This window comes from Cyanistes caeruleus, chromosome 33 (genome assembly GCF_971803275.1).
Source record: "Cyanistes caeruleus chromosome 33, bCyaCae1.hap1.1, whole genome shotgun sequence".
NCBI lineage: Eukaryota > Metazoa > Chordata > Aves > Passeriformes > Paridae > Cyanistes > Cyanistes caeruleus.
Window position 1 is genome coordinate 133,067 of NC_141734.1, and position 17,382 is coordinate 150,448.

Sequence of the window (17,382 nt, forward strand, 5' to 3'; positions counted from 1 at the left end):
CCCGGGCTCCTCCGGGATCCCCCCCCGGGACCCCCCCCCGGGACCCCCCGAGCCGCCGCCGCCGCCGCCGCCGCCTCCCGCGCCGCGGCGTCCCCCCGGAAGTGAGGCCTGAGGGGAACTTCCGCTTCCGGGGCAGCGGAGGAAGGCGGGAAGGGGGGCGGGATGAGGGGGGGCGCGCGCCGCCTCACGGGAGGGGCGCGGGGCGGGGGGAGGGAAACGGGAAACGGAGGGAGGAGGAAACGGGAAATACCGGCGGAGGTGGAGGAGAAACGGGGGCGGGGGGGGGGGGGGAGGAAAAACGGGAAATACCGGCGGAGGAAGCGGCGCCTTCCTCACGTGACCGGGGAGAGGCGGGAAAACGGGAACCGGAGGGGGGGGCGGCGGTCACGTGACGCAGGGAAGGACGGCGCCGTTCGCCCGCCTCACGTGACTAGGGCGGGAGGCGGGAAACGGGAGCGGAAAGGGTCGCCGTCACGTGACGGAGAGGGGCGGGAAAACCGTAAAGGGGCGGCACCACGTGACACGGAGAGAGGCGGGAAAATCGTGAGGGGGCGGCATCACGTGATGGAGAGAGGCGGGAAATCGTGAGGGGCGAGATCACGTGACGGAGAGAGGCGGGAAAACCGTGAGGGGAGCTGGCCGAGCGCCGCCCGGCGGTGAGTAAGGGGAAGGCGGGGATCGTTAATTAGTGTGGGCGGTTCGTTAGCACAGGAGCTCATTAGCGCGCGGGGGAGGCGAACGAGGAGCGCAATTAACGCTTAACGAGGGCACAAATCACTCGCAGCGCTCGCTCCGTTTCCAAACCTTTTTATTAAAAAAAAAAACAAACCGTGAGGGGCGGAATCACGTGATGGAGGGAGGCAGGAAAACGTGAGGGGGAGGGATCACGTGACACAGAGAGAGGTGGGTGTCCTATTTTAAGGCAAATTTGGGAAGAAAACTCCAAACGCGGATTTCCCCCGGGAAATGATCCCTTCCCCACCAACCGGTCCGGGAAAGGTAAAAAAAATTCCTTGGAGAGAAGTGGGAAGAGCTGCTTATTTAAGAGAAATCGAATAATATTAAATAATAAAACCTCTCGCCGTTCGATGGTGTTATAGGTATGTTTATTGTTGGCTTTTTGCAAATATTAAAATGAATGTTATGTGTGTAAGAATGGGAAATTTTGTGGTAGTAATATTTCTTTATTTCTGTTGTTGATGAAACTGAGAAATAGTGGTATAATGCATATATGTTAGGCTATGGCATAGTATTAAAATAGAAACTGCTTTGGTTTGTATAACCCAAAGACTGAGGAAAAAAAAATAAAAAATAGCTAAAAAATCCCTGCATTTGTAAACTCTCTTATCCAGATGAAGACAGCAGTGCCCAGAACTCTGGGGGGACGAATTTATTTCATTTCTGGTATCAGGGAATGTAAATCTCGATGGCTCCAAGAGGATTGATCTATTGGGAAGGGAGCAAGAGAAAACTAAACAGAAAACACCAAAGATCCTAAGAAGAATTTGTGGATATGTGTGAGAATTTATGGATGTATAGAAGGGTTCTGTTTTTAAGGGACAATCCTTTGTCAGTGAGGTGAATGCAGAGACACCCGGCCGTATCTGTACGCTTTATTTTTTTCTCCTAATTGCCTTTTATAATAAATTCTTAAATTCTATAATAATTACGCGAAGCTCGTTTTTCACAAGCGGGATGTGTGGGAGAGATGTTTTTCCTTAACGCAAACTGCGGCTTCTTCTTCCCCACTTTTTGCTCTCAGAGCCGATCTTAAAGTTTAATATTAATTTAATTTAATCTTAATTTAATATAAAACAAAAACGAGAGGATTTGGGGAAAACAGGAATCATAAATTTACCTCAGGACAGCGGGAAAACCGTGAGGGGAGGATCACGTGACACGGAGAGGCGGGAAAACCGTGAGGGGAGGATCACGTGACACGGAGAGGCGGGAAAACCGTGAGAGGAGGATCACGTGACACGGAGAGGCGGGAAAACCGTGAGGGGAGGATCACGTGACACGGAGAGGCGGGAAAACCGTGAGGGGAGGATCACGTGACACGGAGAGGCGGGAAAACCGTGAGGGGAGGATCACGTGACACGGAGAGGCGGGAAAACCGTGAGGGGAGGATCACGTGACACGGAGAGGCGGGAAAACCGTGAGGGGAGGATCACGTGACACGGAGAGGCGGGAAAACCGTGAGGGGAGGATCACGTGACGCGGAGAGGCGGGAAAACCGTGAGGGGAGGATCACGTGACGCGGAGAGGCGGGAAAACCGTGAGGGGAGGGATCACGTGACACGGAGAGCCAGGAAAACCGTGAGGGGCGAGATCACGTGACACGGAGAGAGGCGGGAAAACCGTGAGGGGAGCTGGCCGAGCGCCGCCCGGCGGTGAGGGAGGGGAAGGCGGGGATCGTTAATTAGTGTGGGTGGTTCGTTAGCACAGGAGCTCATTAGCGCGCGGGGGAGGCGAACGAGGAGCGCAATTAACGCTTAACGAGGGCACAAATCACTCGCAGCGCTCGCTCCGTTTCCAAACCTTTTTATTAAAAAAAAAAACCCCACCAGGCCCCGCCCCCTGTCCCGCCAGCCCTGCCCACAGTGACCCCGCCCCCTTCGGCCCCGCCCTGCTCCGGTCCCGCCCCCGCCCCGCCCCCTATGACACAGAGACATTTTACATATTTATATAAATATGGGGAGGGGGCGTGGCCCCGGCAGGAAGAGGGGCGGGGCTTAATCCGAGTCGGAAGTGGGCGGCAGCATGGGGTCGGCCAGCAGGGGGCAGCACCCGCTCCCGGCTTCCGCTTCCTCTTCCGCTTCCGGCCGGAAGTGCGGGGGAGGGGCCAAGGAAGGCGAGGCCACGCCCCCCACGCCGCTGGCCCCGCCCCCCATCAGCGCCACCATCTTGGAAAGGTCCAAACCTGGGGGGGGGGAGGGGAGGAACTGGGGAGAGGGAGAGAAATAATTAATGAGGGGAGGGGGCGGGGCTTGAGCGGGCAGGGCCGAGTCGAGCCACGCCCTCGCTTTTAAAAAAAATTAAAAAAAAGGAAACTTTAAAAAAAACCTTAATACCGCCCCAAAGTTATGGAGAAAACCCCGAATTTTGGGGCCGGGGGGGGAGTGGGAGGGGCCGGGACCCCTCATTTCAGCCTGGCCCCTCCCCCCGCCCCACCCCCAGGGGATTTTGGGGGAATTTCGGGCGTTTTGTACCTTTTTCCGGTGCCACTTTTCCCGCCGCTGCTCCACGAACTGCGGGGGGGCGAGAAGAGGGTTTGGGGTGAATCCCGGCGGGTTTGGGGCGGGCCCGGCGGCTTTGGGGCGAATTCCGGGGGTTTCGGGGCTCACCGGGAGCAGCCGGGGCTCCGAGAACTCGGGGCCGTCGCCGCGGGGCGGGGGAGGGGCGGCCGCCACGCCCTCGGGGTCCCCCCGGGGGTCCCGGAGCCCCTCCAGGCAGCGCAGCTCCAGCTTGGGGAGAAAAGGGTAGATTTTGGGAAAAAAAGCCCAAAAAAATCCCCCCAAAAAACCCACAAAAAAACCCCCCCAAAAAAACCCCAAAAAAGCCCCCAAAAAACCTCCAAAAAACCCCCAAAATACCCCAAGAAACCTCCAAAAAAAACCCCAAAAAACCCCCCAAAAAAACCCCAAAAAAGCCCCAAAAAAGCCCCAAAAAACCCCAAAAAACCTCCAAAAAAACCCCCCAAAAATTACAAATATCCAAAAAAACCCCCAAAAATCCAAAAAAAACCCCCAAAAACCCCCCAAAAACCCCCAAAAAACCTCAAAAATACCCCAAGAAACCTCCAAAAAAAACCCCAAAAAAACCCCCCAAAAAAACCCCAAAAAACCTCCAAAAAAACCCAAAAAAACCTCCAAAAAACCCCAAAAAACCTCCAAAAAAACCCCCCAAAACCCCCCAAAAAACCCCGAAAAATCCAAAAAAACCCCCAAAAAACCTCCAAAAAAAACCCCCCAAAAAACCTCCAAAAACACCCCCAAAAAACCCAAAAAAACCCCCCCAAAAAAACCCCAAAAAACCCCAAAAAACCCCCAAGCACCAAAAACCGGGGGGGAAAAAAAATATCGTCAAAAATTGCTAAAAAAGTTTAAAAAGGGGGGGAAAAAAATCCATCAAAAATCGGGGAAAAACCAGCAAAAAATGGATAAAAAAAATAATCGAAAAGAGGGTTAAAAAAACCACCAAAAATCGGGGGAAAAAAACCCCCATCCAAAATTGCAAAAAAAGTTTAAAAATGGGAACAAAAAAATCCATCAAAAATCGGGGAAAACCCAGCAAAAACGGACAAAAAAATTAATCAAAAATAGGGTTAAAAGACCCAACAAAAACGGGGGGAAAAAATAATCAAAAACCTGGATAAAAACATCGGAATTTGGAGAAAAACTCATCAAAAATCGGTTAAAAAAAAGCACAGAAAATCGAGAAAAAAAAAACCCCATCAAATTTTGGGGATAAAAATGCCCAAACTGGCCCAATTTTGGGGTTTCGGTCCCCAAATTCAGGGTTGTGGCCCCAAAACACCCAAATTCTGGGTTTTTTTGCCCCAAACCGCCCTGAATTTGCCCAATTCTGGGGTTTTTTGCCCCAAACCGCCCTGAATTTGCCCAATTCTGGGTTTTTTTGCCCCAAACCGCCCTGAATTTGCCCAATTCTGGGGTTTTTTGCCCCAAACTCACCTCCACCAGCTTCTTGCTGTTCTTTTTGGGGGGCGGCCCCCGCGCGGCCCCGTTGGGCCCCAGGCGATGTTTCTGGAAGGTCAATTTCAGCCCCTCCTCCTGCGGGAAGCGCCCCAAAAACGGGGACAAATCCGGGGAATTCGGGAAAAAATCCCCAGGCTCCAACGGGGGCGGGGATGGGGGAGGGGATGGGGGTTTGGGGTGAGCTCGGGAGGGTTTTGGGGTGAATTAGGAGGATTTTGGGAGGGTTTTGGGGTGATTTAGGAGGATTTTGGGATGATTTAGAAGATTTTGGGATGTTCTTGGGGTGATTTGGGGAGATTTTGGGTTGTTTTGGGGTGATTTAGGGAGATTTTGGGAGGGTTTTGGGGTGATTTAAGAGGATTTTGGGATGGTTTTTAGGAGAGATTTGGGGACAATTTTGGGATGGATTTGGGAGAATTTCGGGGAGGATTTGGGAGGATTTTGGGATGGTTTTGGGGTGATTTAAGAGGATTTTGGGATGGTTTTTGGGGTGATTTGAGAGGATTTTGGGATGGTTTTTGGGGTGATTTAAGAGGATTTTGGGATGGTTTTTGGGGTGATTTAAGAGGATTTTGGGATGGTTTTTGGGGTGATTTAAGAGGATTTTGGGATGGTTTTTGGGGTGATTTGAGAGGATTTTGGGATGGTTTTTGGGGTGATTTAAGAGGATTTTGGGATGGTTTTTGGGGTGATTTAAGAGGATTTTGGGATGGTTTTTGGGGTGATTTGAGAGGATTTTGGGATGGTTTTTGGGGTGATTTAAGAGGATTTTGGGATGGTTTTTGGGGTGATTTAAGAGGATTTTGGGATGGTTTTTGGGGTGATTTGGGAGGATTTTGGGATGGTTTTTGGGGTGATTTGAGAGGATTTTGGGATGGTTTTTGGGGCGGTTTTGGGGCACTCACGTCCTTGATCTGCACCGTGAACTCCTTGTCCTGGTGGCGCCCGCGGGGGGGGGAGGGGAAGGGGGGCGGGGCCTGCGGGGGAGGGGCGGGCTCCGGGAGCCCCCCCGGGACCCCCCCGAAATCCTGCGGGGGGGGCAGCCCCTCCCCCGCCGTCAGCACCGCCCGGCAGATCAGGTCCAGCCTCCGGATCAGGGCCCGGTCCTGGGGGAGCGCCGGGGTCGGGAGAGCGCCGGGACACCCCCATTCCCAAATCCCGAATCCCCAAATCCCCGAATCCCTGAAATTCCCAAATCCCCAAATCCCAGAATCCCCCAAATCCCCAAATCCGTGAAATTCCCAAATCCCCAAATCCCTGAAATCCCCAAATCTCCCAAATCCCAGAATCCCCCGATTCCCAATTCCCGGTCCTGGGGGAGCGCCGGGACACCCCCATTCCCAAATCCCAAATCCCCAAATCCCCAAATCCCCCAAATCCCAAATCCAGAAATTCCCAAATCCCCCGATTCCCAAATTCCCAAATCCCCCGATTCCCAAATCCCCAAATCCCTGAATCCCCCAAATCCCGAATCCCCAAATCCCAGAATCCCCCAAATCCCCGAAATTCCCAAATCCCCAAACCCCCGAATCCAAAAATCCCAATTCCCAAATCCCCAAAATCCACCGAATTCCAAACCCCCAAATCCAAAAATCCCAACCCCAAATCCCAAACCCCCAAATCCCCCAAATCCCAAACCCTCAAATCCCAAATCCCCAAATCCCCAAATCCCCCAAATCCCAAACCCCCAAATATTCCAAATATCCCAAATCCCAAATCCCCAAATCCCAAACCCCCAAATATTCCAAACCCCAAATCCCCCAAACCCCAAATCCCCCAAATCCCAAATCCCAAATCCCAAACCCCCAAATATTCCAAACCCCAAATCCCCCAAACCCCAAATCCCCAAATCCTCCAAACCCCAAACCCCACACCCCCAAAATTCCCAAATCCCCGAATCCAAAATTCCCAAATCCCCCAAATCCCCCCCAAACCCCAAATCCCAAATCCCAAACCCCCAAATATTCCAAATATCCCAAATCCCCCAAACCCCAAATCCCCCAAATCCCAACCCCAAATCCCCAAATCCCCTCAATCCCCAAATCCCCAAATCCCAACCCCAAATCCCAACCCCAAATCCCCAAATCCCAACCCCAAATCCCAACCCCAAATCCCCAAATCCCAACCCCAAATCCCAAATCCTTCAAACCCCAAATCCCCGAATCCAAAATCCCCAAATCCCCCAAATCCCCCCCAAACCCCCCCAATCCCCAAATCCCCTCAATCCCCAAATCCCCAAATCCCCAAATCCCCCAAATCCCCCCAATCCCCCCCAATCCCCTCCCCCCACCTTGGGCCAGCAGAGCAGGTTTTGGGGTCCCCCCGCCGGCGCGGGGTGGGGGAGGGGCGGTTTGGGGGAGCCGCCCTCGCCCGAGGGGGGAGGGGAATCCTCCTCGTCCTCCCCCTCCCCCTCTTCATCCTCCTCCTCTTCCTCCTCCTCCTCCTCCTCCTCCTCCTCCTCCTCCTCGGCCTCGGCCTCGGCCTCCAGCGGCTCCGGGGCTGCGCGGGAGAGCCCCGAAACGATGAGAATTCACCCCAAAAATACACCCCAAAATCCACCCAAAAATCCACCCCAAATCCCCCCAAAACACCCCAAAAATCCACCCCGAAACAATGAGAATTCACCCCAAAAATACACCCCAAAATCCACCCCAAAAATCCACCCCGAAACGATGAGAATTCACCCCAAAAATACACCCCAAAACCCCCCAAAAATCCACCCCGAAACGATGAGAATTCACCCCAAAAATACACCCCAAAACCCCCCAAAAATCCACCCCAAACAAGCCAAAAAACACCCCAAAAATCTCCCAAAAATCCACCCCGAAACGATGAGAATTCACCCCAAAAATACACCCCAAAATCCCCCAAAAATCCACCCCGAAACGATGAGAATTCGCCCCAAAAAATCCACCCCCAAAATCCACCCCAAAACCCCCAAAAATCCACCCCGAAACGATGAGATTTCACCCCAAAAATACACCCCAAAATCCCCCCAAAAATCCACCCCAAAATCCCCCCAAAATCCCCCCAAAAATTCACCCCAAAACCCCATTTTCCCCCCCAAAACCCCCACATTTTTCCCCCCAAAATCCTTGTTTTTTCCCCCCAAACCCCTGTATTTCACCCCAAAATCCCCATTTTTCCCCCCAAAATCCCATTTCCACCCCAAAATCCTTGTTTTTTCCCCCCAAACCCCTTTATTTTTCCCCAAAACCCCCCTCGTTTCCCCAAAACCCCCACATTTTCACCCCAAAACCCCCATATTTCACCCCAAAATCCTCATTTTCCCCCCAAAACCCCCATTTTCCCCCCAAAACCTCATTTTTCCCCCAAACCCCTTTATTTTTCCCCCCAAAACCCCCATTTTCCCCCCAAATCCCCGTTTTCTCCCCCAAAATCCCCATTTTTCCCCCAAACTCCCTTGTTCCCCCCAAAATCCCCATTTTTCCCCCCAAAACCCCCATTTTTCACCCCAAAATCCTCATTTTTCCCCCCAAACCCCCATTTTCCCCCCCAAAATCCCATTTTCCCCCCAAAATCCCATTTTCCCCCCCAAATCCCCATTTTCACCCCAAAACCCCCACATTTTTCCCCAAAACCCCCATATTTCACCCCAAAACCCCCTTTTTCCCCCAAAACCCCCACATTTTTCCCCCCAAAATCCTTGTTTTTTCCCCCAAACTCCCTCATTTCCCCCAAAACCTCCATTTTTCACCCCCAAACCCCCCCTCATTTCCCCCAAACCCCTGTATTTCACCCCAAAACCCCCATTTTTCCCCCCAAAATCCCCATTTTCACCCCAAAATCCCCTTTATTTCCCCCCCAAACCCCCGTTATTTCCTCACCCGCCGTGTCCCGTTGTTGCTCCTCGTCCCCCGTCTCCCCGTTCCCGTTGTTGTTCCCGTTGTTGTTCCCGGTGTTCCCGGTGCCGTTCCCGGTGCCGTTCCCGGTGCCGTTCCCGTCGTCGCCGGTGCCCGGGGGCCGGTGGCGCAGGGCGGCGCGCAGCAGCGCCCCCCGCAGGCCGTGGCGAGCGGCCGCCCGCAGCAGCGCGGCGTCGTGCGCCCCCGGCCGCCACCAGGGCGGCAGCAGCGAGCCGGGGGGCGGCAGCCGCGCCAGCAGCGCCGGCAGCGCCGGCTGCGCCAGCACCCGCTCCCGCAGGCAGCGCAGCAGCGCCAGGCGCCGCAGGCAGCGCAGCGCCAGCGCCGGGGGCACGGGTAACGGAGCGGGGGACAGCGGCGGCGGCACTGCGGGAGAGAAAACGGGGTGAAAACGGTCAGAAATGGGAAAAAACGGGGTAAAAATGGGTTATAAATGGGTAATTTTGGGTTATAAATGGGTAAATTTGGGTTAAATTTGGGTAAATCGAGGCACAGCCAAGGCTGGGGGCACCGGGAGAGGAGCGGGGGACAGCGGGGGCGGCACTGCGGGAGAGAAAACGGGGTGAAAACGGTCAGAAATGGGAAAAAACGGGGTAAAAATGGGTTATAAATGGGTAATTTTGGGTTAAATTTGGGTAAATCGAGGCACAGCCAGCGCCGGGGGCACCGGCAGAGGAGCGGGGGACAGCGGGGGCGGCACTGCGGGAGAGAAAACGGGGTGAAAACGGTCAGAAATGGGAAAAAACAGGATAAAAATGGGTAATTTTGGGTTAAAAATGGGTAATTTTGGGTTATAAATGGGTAATTTTGGGTTAAATTTGGGTAAGTCGAGGCACAGCCAGGGCCGGGGGCACCGGGAGAGGAGCGGGGGACAGCGGGGGCGGCACAGGGACAGAGAAATTGGGGTAAAAACGGGTGAATTCGGGAAAAAATGGGTTATAAATGGAAAAAACGGGGCACACTTGGGTAAATTTCAGTTAAAAATGAGTAAATGTGAGTTAAAGATGGGTCAGTTTGGGTTAAAAATGGGTAAATCTGGGTAAATTCGGGTTAAAAATGGGTTAATCTGGGTAAATTCGGGTTAAAAATGGGTAAATCTGGGTAAATTCGAGTTAAAAATGGGTAAATCTGGGTAGATTCGGGTTAAAAATGGATAAATCTGGGTAAATTCGGGTTAAAAATGGGTAAATCTGGGTAGATTCGGGTTAAAAATGGATAAATCTGGGTAAATTCGGGTTAAAAATGGGTAAATCTGAGTTTAGGTTCGGGATGGGTTTGGGGTTGGGTTTTGGACAGGTTTGGGATGATTTTGAGGTGATTTTGGGGTATTTTGAGGTGATTTTGGGGTGATTTTGGGATATTTTGGGGTGATTTTGGTCAGTTTTGCGTCAGTTACCGTCACCAGGAGCCGGCGGCAGGCGGCACAGCTGCCGGCACATGGCCACGGTTTGGGATGGGGGTCTCAGGATGGTTTCAGGATGGTTTTGGGGTGATTTTGGTCAGTTTTGGATCCGTTACCGTCACCAGGCGCCGGCGGCAGGCGGCACACCTGCCGGCACATGGCCACGGTTTGGGATGGGTTTGGGATGGGGGTCTCAGGATGGTTTCAGGATGGTTTTGGGGTGATTTTGGGGTATTTTGGGTCAGTTACCGTCACCAGGCGCCGGCGGCAGGCGGCACACCTGCCGGCACATGGCCACGAAGCCGTGGTAGAAGCGCGTCAGGTCCTCGTCCGAGCGCCGCTCCAGGTTGGCCAAGGCCCGGAACCTTCCCCAGCGGAACCGGCCCGAGCCCGGCTCCAGCTCCACCCCGAAGGTGGAGGCCACGCGCAGGAAATCGGCCTGCTCCCGCCGGGTCCAGCTGGAACGGGGCAAAAACGGGGAAAAACGGGAAAAAACGGGGAAAAACGGTGAAAAAACGGTGAAAAACGGTGAAAAAACACCCAAAATAACCCAAAATAACCCAAAATGTGAGAATGTCAGCAGGAAATCGGCCTGCTCCCGCCGGGTCCAGCTGGAACGGGGCAAAAACGGGGAAAAACGGGAAAAAACGGGGAAAAAATGGTGAAAAACGGTGAAAAAACCACGAAAATGGTGAAAAATGGTACAAAGTGGTGAAAAAGCAGCCAGAAACACCCAAAAAAGCCCAAAAAAGCGAGGCCAGGAGCAGAAATCCCGCCTGATCCTGCTGGAAATGGGGGAAAAACGGAAAAAGCGAAGAAAAAAGGGAAAAAAACCCCAAAAACGGCAAAAATCCCCCCAAAAACGCCGTAGGGAAGGTCCTGGAAGGGTAAAAACTGAGTTTTCATGGACCCAAAACCGCGGGAAATGAGAGATTTGGGGTGATTCCACCCAAAAACCCAGATTTTGGCTTTTCTGAGCCCAAAAATCACCAATTTTGGGTCCTGAACCCCAAAACCCACCTTGAGAAGGTCCTGGAAGGGTAAAAACTGAGTTCGGATGGACCCAGAACCAGAAATGATAAATTTGGGGTGATTCCACCCCAAAAACCCAAATTCTGGCATCTCCCACCCCAAAAATCCCCAATTTTGGGTCCTGAACCCCAAAACCCACCTTGAGAAGGTCCTGGAAGGGTAAAAATCGAGTTCTGATAGACCCAAAACCATGGGAAATGGTAAATTTGGGGTGATTCCACCCAAAAACCCAAATTCTGGCATCTCCCACCCCTAAAATCCCCAATTTTGGCATTTCCAACCCCAAAAATCCCCAATTTTGGGTCCTGAACCTCAAAACCCACCTTGGGAAGGTCCTGGAAGGGTAAAAACTGAGTTCTGATAGACCCAAAACCCATGGGAAATGGTAAATTTGGGGTGATTGCACCCAAAAACCCAAATTCTGGCATTTCTGAGCCCCTAAAATCCCCAATTTTGGCATTTCCCACCCCAAAAATCGCCGATTTTGGGTCCTGAACCCCAAACCCCCCATTGGGAAGGTCCTGGAAGGGCAATAAAAAAACCCCCAAAACCCCCTCAAAACCCCCAAATCCCGACCTCCCGCCCCCCCAAAAATCCCCCCCGGGGGGGTTTCGGGGGCGGCCGAAGCCGAATTTGGGGGTCCCGGCCCCGCCCGAGGCCCCCCCGGGCCCCAAACCCCGCCCCCCGGGGGTCGCTCACCGCTGCTGCTTGTCGCGGCGCGGGCGCCGGCGCTCGCCGGGGGGGTCCCGGTGCCGCTCCCGGTCCCGGGGGGGCTCCGGGGGGGGGTCCCGGCCCCGCTGGGCCGCGCCCATCAGGCGCCGGAAGCGCGCGGTCAGCGCCGACGCCGCCGGCCACGAGCCCGGGGCGGCCGGGGGGGCTGGGGGGGACAGAGAGGGGCTGGGGTCACTTTGGGGTCACTTTGGGGTCAGTTTGGGGGGCTGGGGGGGACAGAGAGGGGGTTGGGGTCACTTTGGGGTCACTTTGGGTCAGTTTGGGGGGCTGGGGGGGACAGAGCGGGGTTGGGGTCACTTTGGGGTCACTTTGGGGGGATTTGGGGTCACTTTGGGGTCACTTTGGGGGGGTTCGGGGTCAGTTTGGGGTCAGTTTGGGGTCAGTTTGGGGTCACTTTGGGGTCACTTTGGGGTCAGTTTGGGGTCACTTTGGGGTCACTTTGGGGGGTTTGGGGTCACTTTGGGGGGGTTTGGGGTCACTTTGGGGTCACTTTGGGGTCACTCTGGGGGTTTGGGAGGATTTTGGGGTCTTTTGGGGGATTTTGGGGGGATTTTGGTGTCTTTTGGGGTTTTGGGGAGGATTTTGGGGTTTTTGGGGGGTTTTTGGGTTTTTTTGGGGGGTTTTTGGGTTTTTTTGGGGGTTTTTTGGGGAGGATTTTGGGTTTTTTTTGGGGTTTTTTGGGTGTTTTTGGTTTTTTTTGGGGGGTTTTTGGGGGTTTTTGGGGAGGATTTTGGGGTTTTTTGGGTGTTTTGGGGAGGATTTTGGGTTTTTTGGGGGGTTTCAGGGGGTTTTGGGGAGGATTTTAGGTTTTTTTTGGGTTTTTTTGGGTGTTTTTGGGGGGTTTTTGGGGTTTTTGGGGGGATTTGGGGAGGATTTTGGGGTTTTTGGGTTTTTTGGGGGGTTTTTGGGTTTTTTTGGGAGGATTTTGGGTTTTTTTGGGTGTTTTTGGGTGTTTTTTGGGCCCCCCCCGCCGTTACCTTCGTCGCCGTCCACCACCGAGATCTCCTCGTCCAGCGCGGCCAGGGGGTCACTCTGGGGGGGTCAGGGGTCAGCAGAGCCCCCCCGGACACCCCCAAACCTCGGGGCAGGGGGGTTTGGGGAGAAAAACGGGGGTTTTGGGAAAAAAAATGGGGTTTTGGGAAAAAAAATGGGGTTTTGGGAAAAAAAATGGGGTTTTGGGAAAAAAAAATGGGGTTTTGGGAAAAAAAAATGGGGTTTTGGGGAGGAAAAATGGGGTTTTGGGGAGAAAACCAAAGATTTGGGGAGAAAAACGGGGATTTTGGGAAAAAAAATGGGGTTTTGGGAAAAAAAATGGGGTTTTGGGGAGGAAAAATGGGATTTTGGGGACAGAAATTGAGATTTTGAGGAAAAAAAATGGGATTTTGGGGAAAATAAAAGGGATTTTGGGGAAAAAAAAAGGGATTTTGGGGAGGAAAAATGGGATTTGGGGTGAAAAATGAGGATTTTAGGAAGTAAAATGTGATTTTGGGGACAAAACCAAAGATTTGGGGAGAAAAATGGGGATTTTTGGGAGAAAAACGGTATTTTGGGGAAAAAACTGGGATTTTGGGGTGAAAAACGAGGGTTTTGGGAGAGAACTGGGGATTTTGGGGAGAGAAATGGGGATTTTGGGGAGAGAAATGGGGATTTTGGGGCATTTTGGGGAGAGAAATGTGGATTTTGGGGCATTTTGCCCGTTTTTACCTCCTCTCCCCCCTGCAGGGGTTTGTACTCGGGGTCCTCGGGGTCTCGGTCGAAATCCGCCCTGGGGAGAGCCCAAAACGCCCTGAATTCACCCCAAAACCCCCCGGAGCCAAAATCCCGGGAATTGCACCCAAAATCCTGGGTATTGCACCCAAAATCCTGGGAATTGCACCCAAAATCCCAGGAATTGAACCCAAAATCCCGGGAATTGCACCCAAAATCCTGAGAATTGACCCAAAATCCTGGGAATTGGACCCAAAATCCTGGGAATTGGACCCAAAATCCTGGGAATTGACCCAAAATTGCAGGAATTTGCCCAAAATCGCGGGAATTTGCCCCAAAAGCGCCTCAGCCCGGAGCTGAACTCAGCCCGGCCCCGGGGCCGGTCGGTATTAGCATGGCTGGGTCATCAGCGGCGCCGGATTTGGGGAGAAAAACCCGGATTTGGGGAAAAAACCTCAAATTTGGGGAAAAAACTCCAGATTTGGGGAGAAAAACCCGGATTTGGGTAAAAAACCTCAAATTTGGGGAGAAAAACCCGGATTTGGGGAGAAAAACCCGGATTTGGGGAGAAAAACCCGGATTTGGGTAAAAAAACCTCAAATTTGGGGAAAAAACCCCAGATTTGGGGAGAAAAACCCCGGATTTGGGGAAAAAACACCGGATTTGTGGAGAAAAACCCTGGATTTGGGGAAAAAAAACCTAAATTTGGGAAAAAACCCCCGGATTTGGGGAAAAAAACCTCAAATTTGGGGAAAAAAACCTCAAATTTGGGGAAAAAAACCCGGATTTGGGGAGAAAACCCCTAAATTTGGGGAAAAACCCCCGGATTTGGGGAGAAAAACCTCAAATTTGGGGAGAAAAACCCGGATTTGGGGAAAAAAACCTAAATTTGGGGAGAAAAACCCCGGATTTGGGGAAAAAAAGCAGGATTTGGGGAGAAAAACCTAAATTTGGGGAGTTTGGGGTGCCCGGAACCGCCCCGAATGTGGAATTCATCAAACAGCCCGAAACCAGCCCAAAAATCCCCAAATTCCCCATGAAATTCCCTGAAATCCACCCAAAAATCCCCAAAATCCCCAAATCTTTTCAAATTCACCCAAAAATCCCCCCAAAATCCTCTCAAATCCCCCAAATTCAACCAAAACCCCCCCAAATCCCCTCAAAAATTTCCCCAAATCCCCCCAAGCCTCCCCAAATCCACCCAAAATCCCCCAAATCCACCTAAAAATCTCCAAAATCCCCCCCAAATCTCCCGAAATCCACCCAAATCCCCCCAAAATCCACTCAAATCCCACCCACACCCCCCCAATTTTCCCAAAATCCCCCCAATTCCCCCCAAAATCCACCCCAAATCCACCCAAATTCCCCCAAAATCCACTCAAATCCCCCCAAAATCCACTCAAATCCCACCCAAACCCCCCCAATTTTCCCAAAATCCCCCCAATTTTCCCGAAATCCCCCCGATTCCCCCCAAATTCCCCTCTCGGGGTCCCCTCTCACCCCTCGGGCCCCTCCAGGCGCTGCTCGGCCGCCAGAGCCGCGGCGTCGGGACCCCCGGCCCTGGCCAGGAAACACAGGGCGGGGTCTGCGCGCATGCTGTGGTACCGGCCGTACCCTAAAACCCCGGAATTCACCCCAAAACGGGATCGGTGAGTGAAAAACAGCAAAAAACGGCAAAAAAATACACCCAAAATAACCCAAAATACACCCAAAATAACCCAAAATACACCCAAAATACACCCAAACCCTGGGTCAGGGTCTGTGCCCCTGCTGTGGTACCGGCCGTAGCCTAAAACCCCGGAATTCACCCCAAAACGGGGCCGGTGAGTGAAAAACAGCAAAAAACGGCAAAAAACCCCCAGAAAATACCCCAAAATCCACCCAAAATAACCCAAAATCCACCCAAAATAACACAAAATACACCCAAAATACACTGAAACAACCCCAAACTGTGGAGCAGGGTCTGCGCGCATGCTGTGGTACCGGCCGTACCCTAAAACCGCGGAATTCACCCCAAAACGGGATCGGTCAGACAAAAACAGCAGAAAACGGCAAAAAACAGCAAAAAAATACACCCAAAATAACCCAAAATAACCCAAAATAAACCCAAAATACACCCAAACCCTGGGGTGGGGTCTGTGCCAGTGCTGTGGTACCGGCCGTAGCCTAAAACCCCGGAATTCACCCCAAAACGGGATCGGTCAGACAAAAACAGCAAAAAACGGCAAAAAACCCCCAGAAAATAACCCAAAATCCACCCAAAATAACACAAAATACACCCAAACCCTGGGGCGGGGTCTGTGCCCGTGCTGTGGTACCGGCCGTAGCCTAAAACCCCGGAATTCACCCCAAAACGGGATCGGTGAGTGAAAAACAGCAAAAAACAGCAAAAAAACCCCAGAAAATAACCCAAAATCCACCCAAAATACCCCAAAATACACCCAAAATAACACAAAATACACCCAAAATAACCCAAACCCTGGGGCGGGGTCTGCGCGCATGCTGTGGTACCGGCCGTACCCTAAAACCCCGGAATTCACCCCAAAACGGGGCCGGTGAGTGAAAAACAGCAAAAAACAGCAAAAAACGGCAAAAAAATACACCCAAAATAACCCAAAATAACCCAAAATAACACAAAATAACCCAAAATCCACCCAAACCCTGGGGTGGGGTCTGTGCCCGTGCTGTGGTACCGGCCGTAGCCTAAAACCCCGGAATTCACCCCAAAATGGGATCGGTGAGTGAAAACCAGCAAAAAACGGCAAAAAAACCCCAGAAAATAACCCAAAATCCACCCAAAATCCACCCAAAATACACCCAAACCCTGGGGCGGGGTCCGCGCGCATGCTGTGGTACCGGCCGTAGCCTAAAACCCCAGAATTCACCCCAAAACGGGATCGGTCAGACAAAAACAGCAAAAAACGGCAAAAAACCCCCAGAAAATAACCCAAAATCCACCCAAAATAACCCAAAATCCACCCAAAATAACACAAAATACACCCAAATGCTGGGGCGGGGTCTGTGCCCCTGCTGTGGTACCGGCCGTAGCCTAAAACCCCGGAATTCACCCCAAAACGGGGCCGGTGAGTGAAAAACAGCAAAAAACGGCAAAAAACGGCAAAAAACGGCAAAAAAATACACACAAAATAACCCAAAATCCACCCAAAATAACCCAAAATACCCCAAAATAACCCAAAATCACCCAAAATAACCCAAAATCCACCCAAACCCTGGGTCAGGGTCTGTGCCCCTGCTGTGGTACCGGCCGTACCCTAAAACCCCAGAATTCACCCCAAAACGGGGCTGGTGAGTGAAAAACAGCAAAAAACGGCAAAAAACGGCAAAAAAATACACACAAAATAACCCAAAATAACCCAAAATCCACCCAAAATAACCCAAAATAACCCAAAATACACCCAAACCCTGGGTCAGGGTCTGTGCCCCTGCTGTGGCACCGGCCGTACCCTAAAACCCCAGAATTCACCCCAAAATGGCAAAAAATGGCAAAAAATGTCAAAAAACAACAAAAAAAGAGCAAAAAACAACAAAGAACAGCAAAACCCCCCAAGGAAACAACCAAAGACTCATTAAAACGCACGAAAACAACCCCAAAACCACCCCAAAATGAACCAAAACCCCCAGAATGACCCCAAAACAACCCCAAAATGACCCAAAATGAACCAAATCCCCCCAAAATGACCCCAAACCCCCCGGAATGACCCCAAAACAAACCCAAAATAACCCAAACCAACCCAAACCAACCCAAAACGACCCCAAACCCCCCGGAATGACCCCAAACCCCCCAGAATGACCCAAATCCCCCCAAAACGGCCCAAAATGACCCGAAATCCCCCCAAAACGAGCCCCAACCCCCCCAAACCCCCTGGAATGACCCCAAAACAACCCCAAA

At 52.2% G+C, this 17,382-nt stretch overlaps 1 protein-coding gene across 4 annotated transcripts in view; it reads right to left on the reverse strand.

Moving 5' to 3' along the window:
* Positions 1 to 2,528: 2,528 nt before the first annotated feature.
* The window catches only part of LOC111945661 (ATP-dependent chromatin remodeler CHD8-like), a 61,088-nt gene continuing 46,234 nt past the window's right edge, over positions 2,529 to 17,382 (reverse strand). For all 4 annotated transcript variants that reach the window (XM_086870654.1, XM_086870653.1, XM_086870652.1 and 1 more), the window contains 12 exons: positions 14,973 to 15,087; positions 13,470 to 13,530; positions 12,743 to 12,797; positions 11,733 to 11,910; positions 10,251 to 10,459; positions 8,567 to 8,965; positions 7,009 to 7,217; positions 5,624 to 5,824; positions 4,695 to 4,793; positions 3,348 to 3,467; positions 3,213 to 3,251; positions 2,529 to 2,945 (listed from right to left, as the gene is read on the reverse strand). In XM_086870654.1, coding sequence (XP_086726780.1) covers positions 2,736 to 2,945; positions 3,213 to 3,251; positions 3,348 to 3,467; positions 4,695 to 4,793; positions 5,624 to 5,824; positions 7,009 to 7,217; positions 8,567 to 8,965; positions 10,251 to 10,459; positions 11,733 to 11,910; positions 12,743 to 12,797; positions 13,470 to 13,530; positions 14,973 to 15,087 — 1,895 coding nt within the window. In that variant the 3' untranslated portion in view covers positions 2,529 to 2,735. The remainder of the gene's footprint in view (positions 2,946 to 3,212; positions 3,252 to 3,347; positions 3,468 to 4,694; positions 4,794 to 5,623; positions 5,825 to 7,008; positions 7,218 to 8,566; positions 8,966 to 10,250; positions 10,460 to 11,732; positions 11,911 to 12,742; positions 12,798 to 13,469; positions 13,531 to 14,972; positions 15,088 to 17,382) is intronic.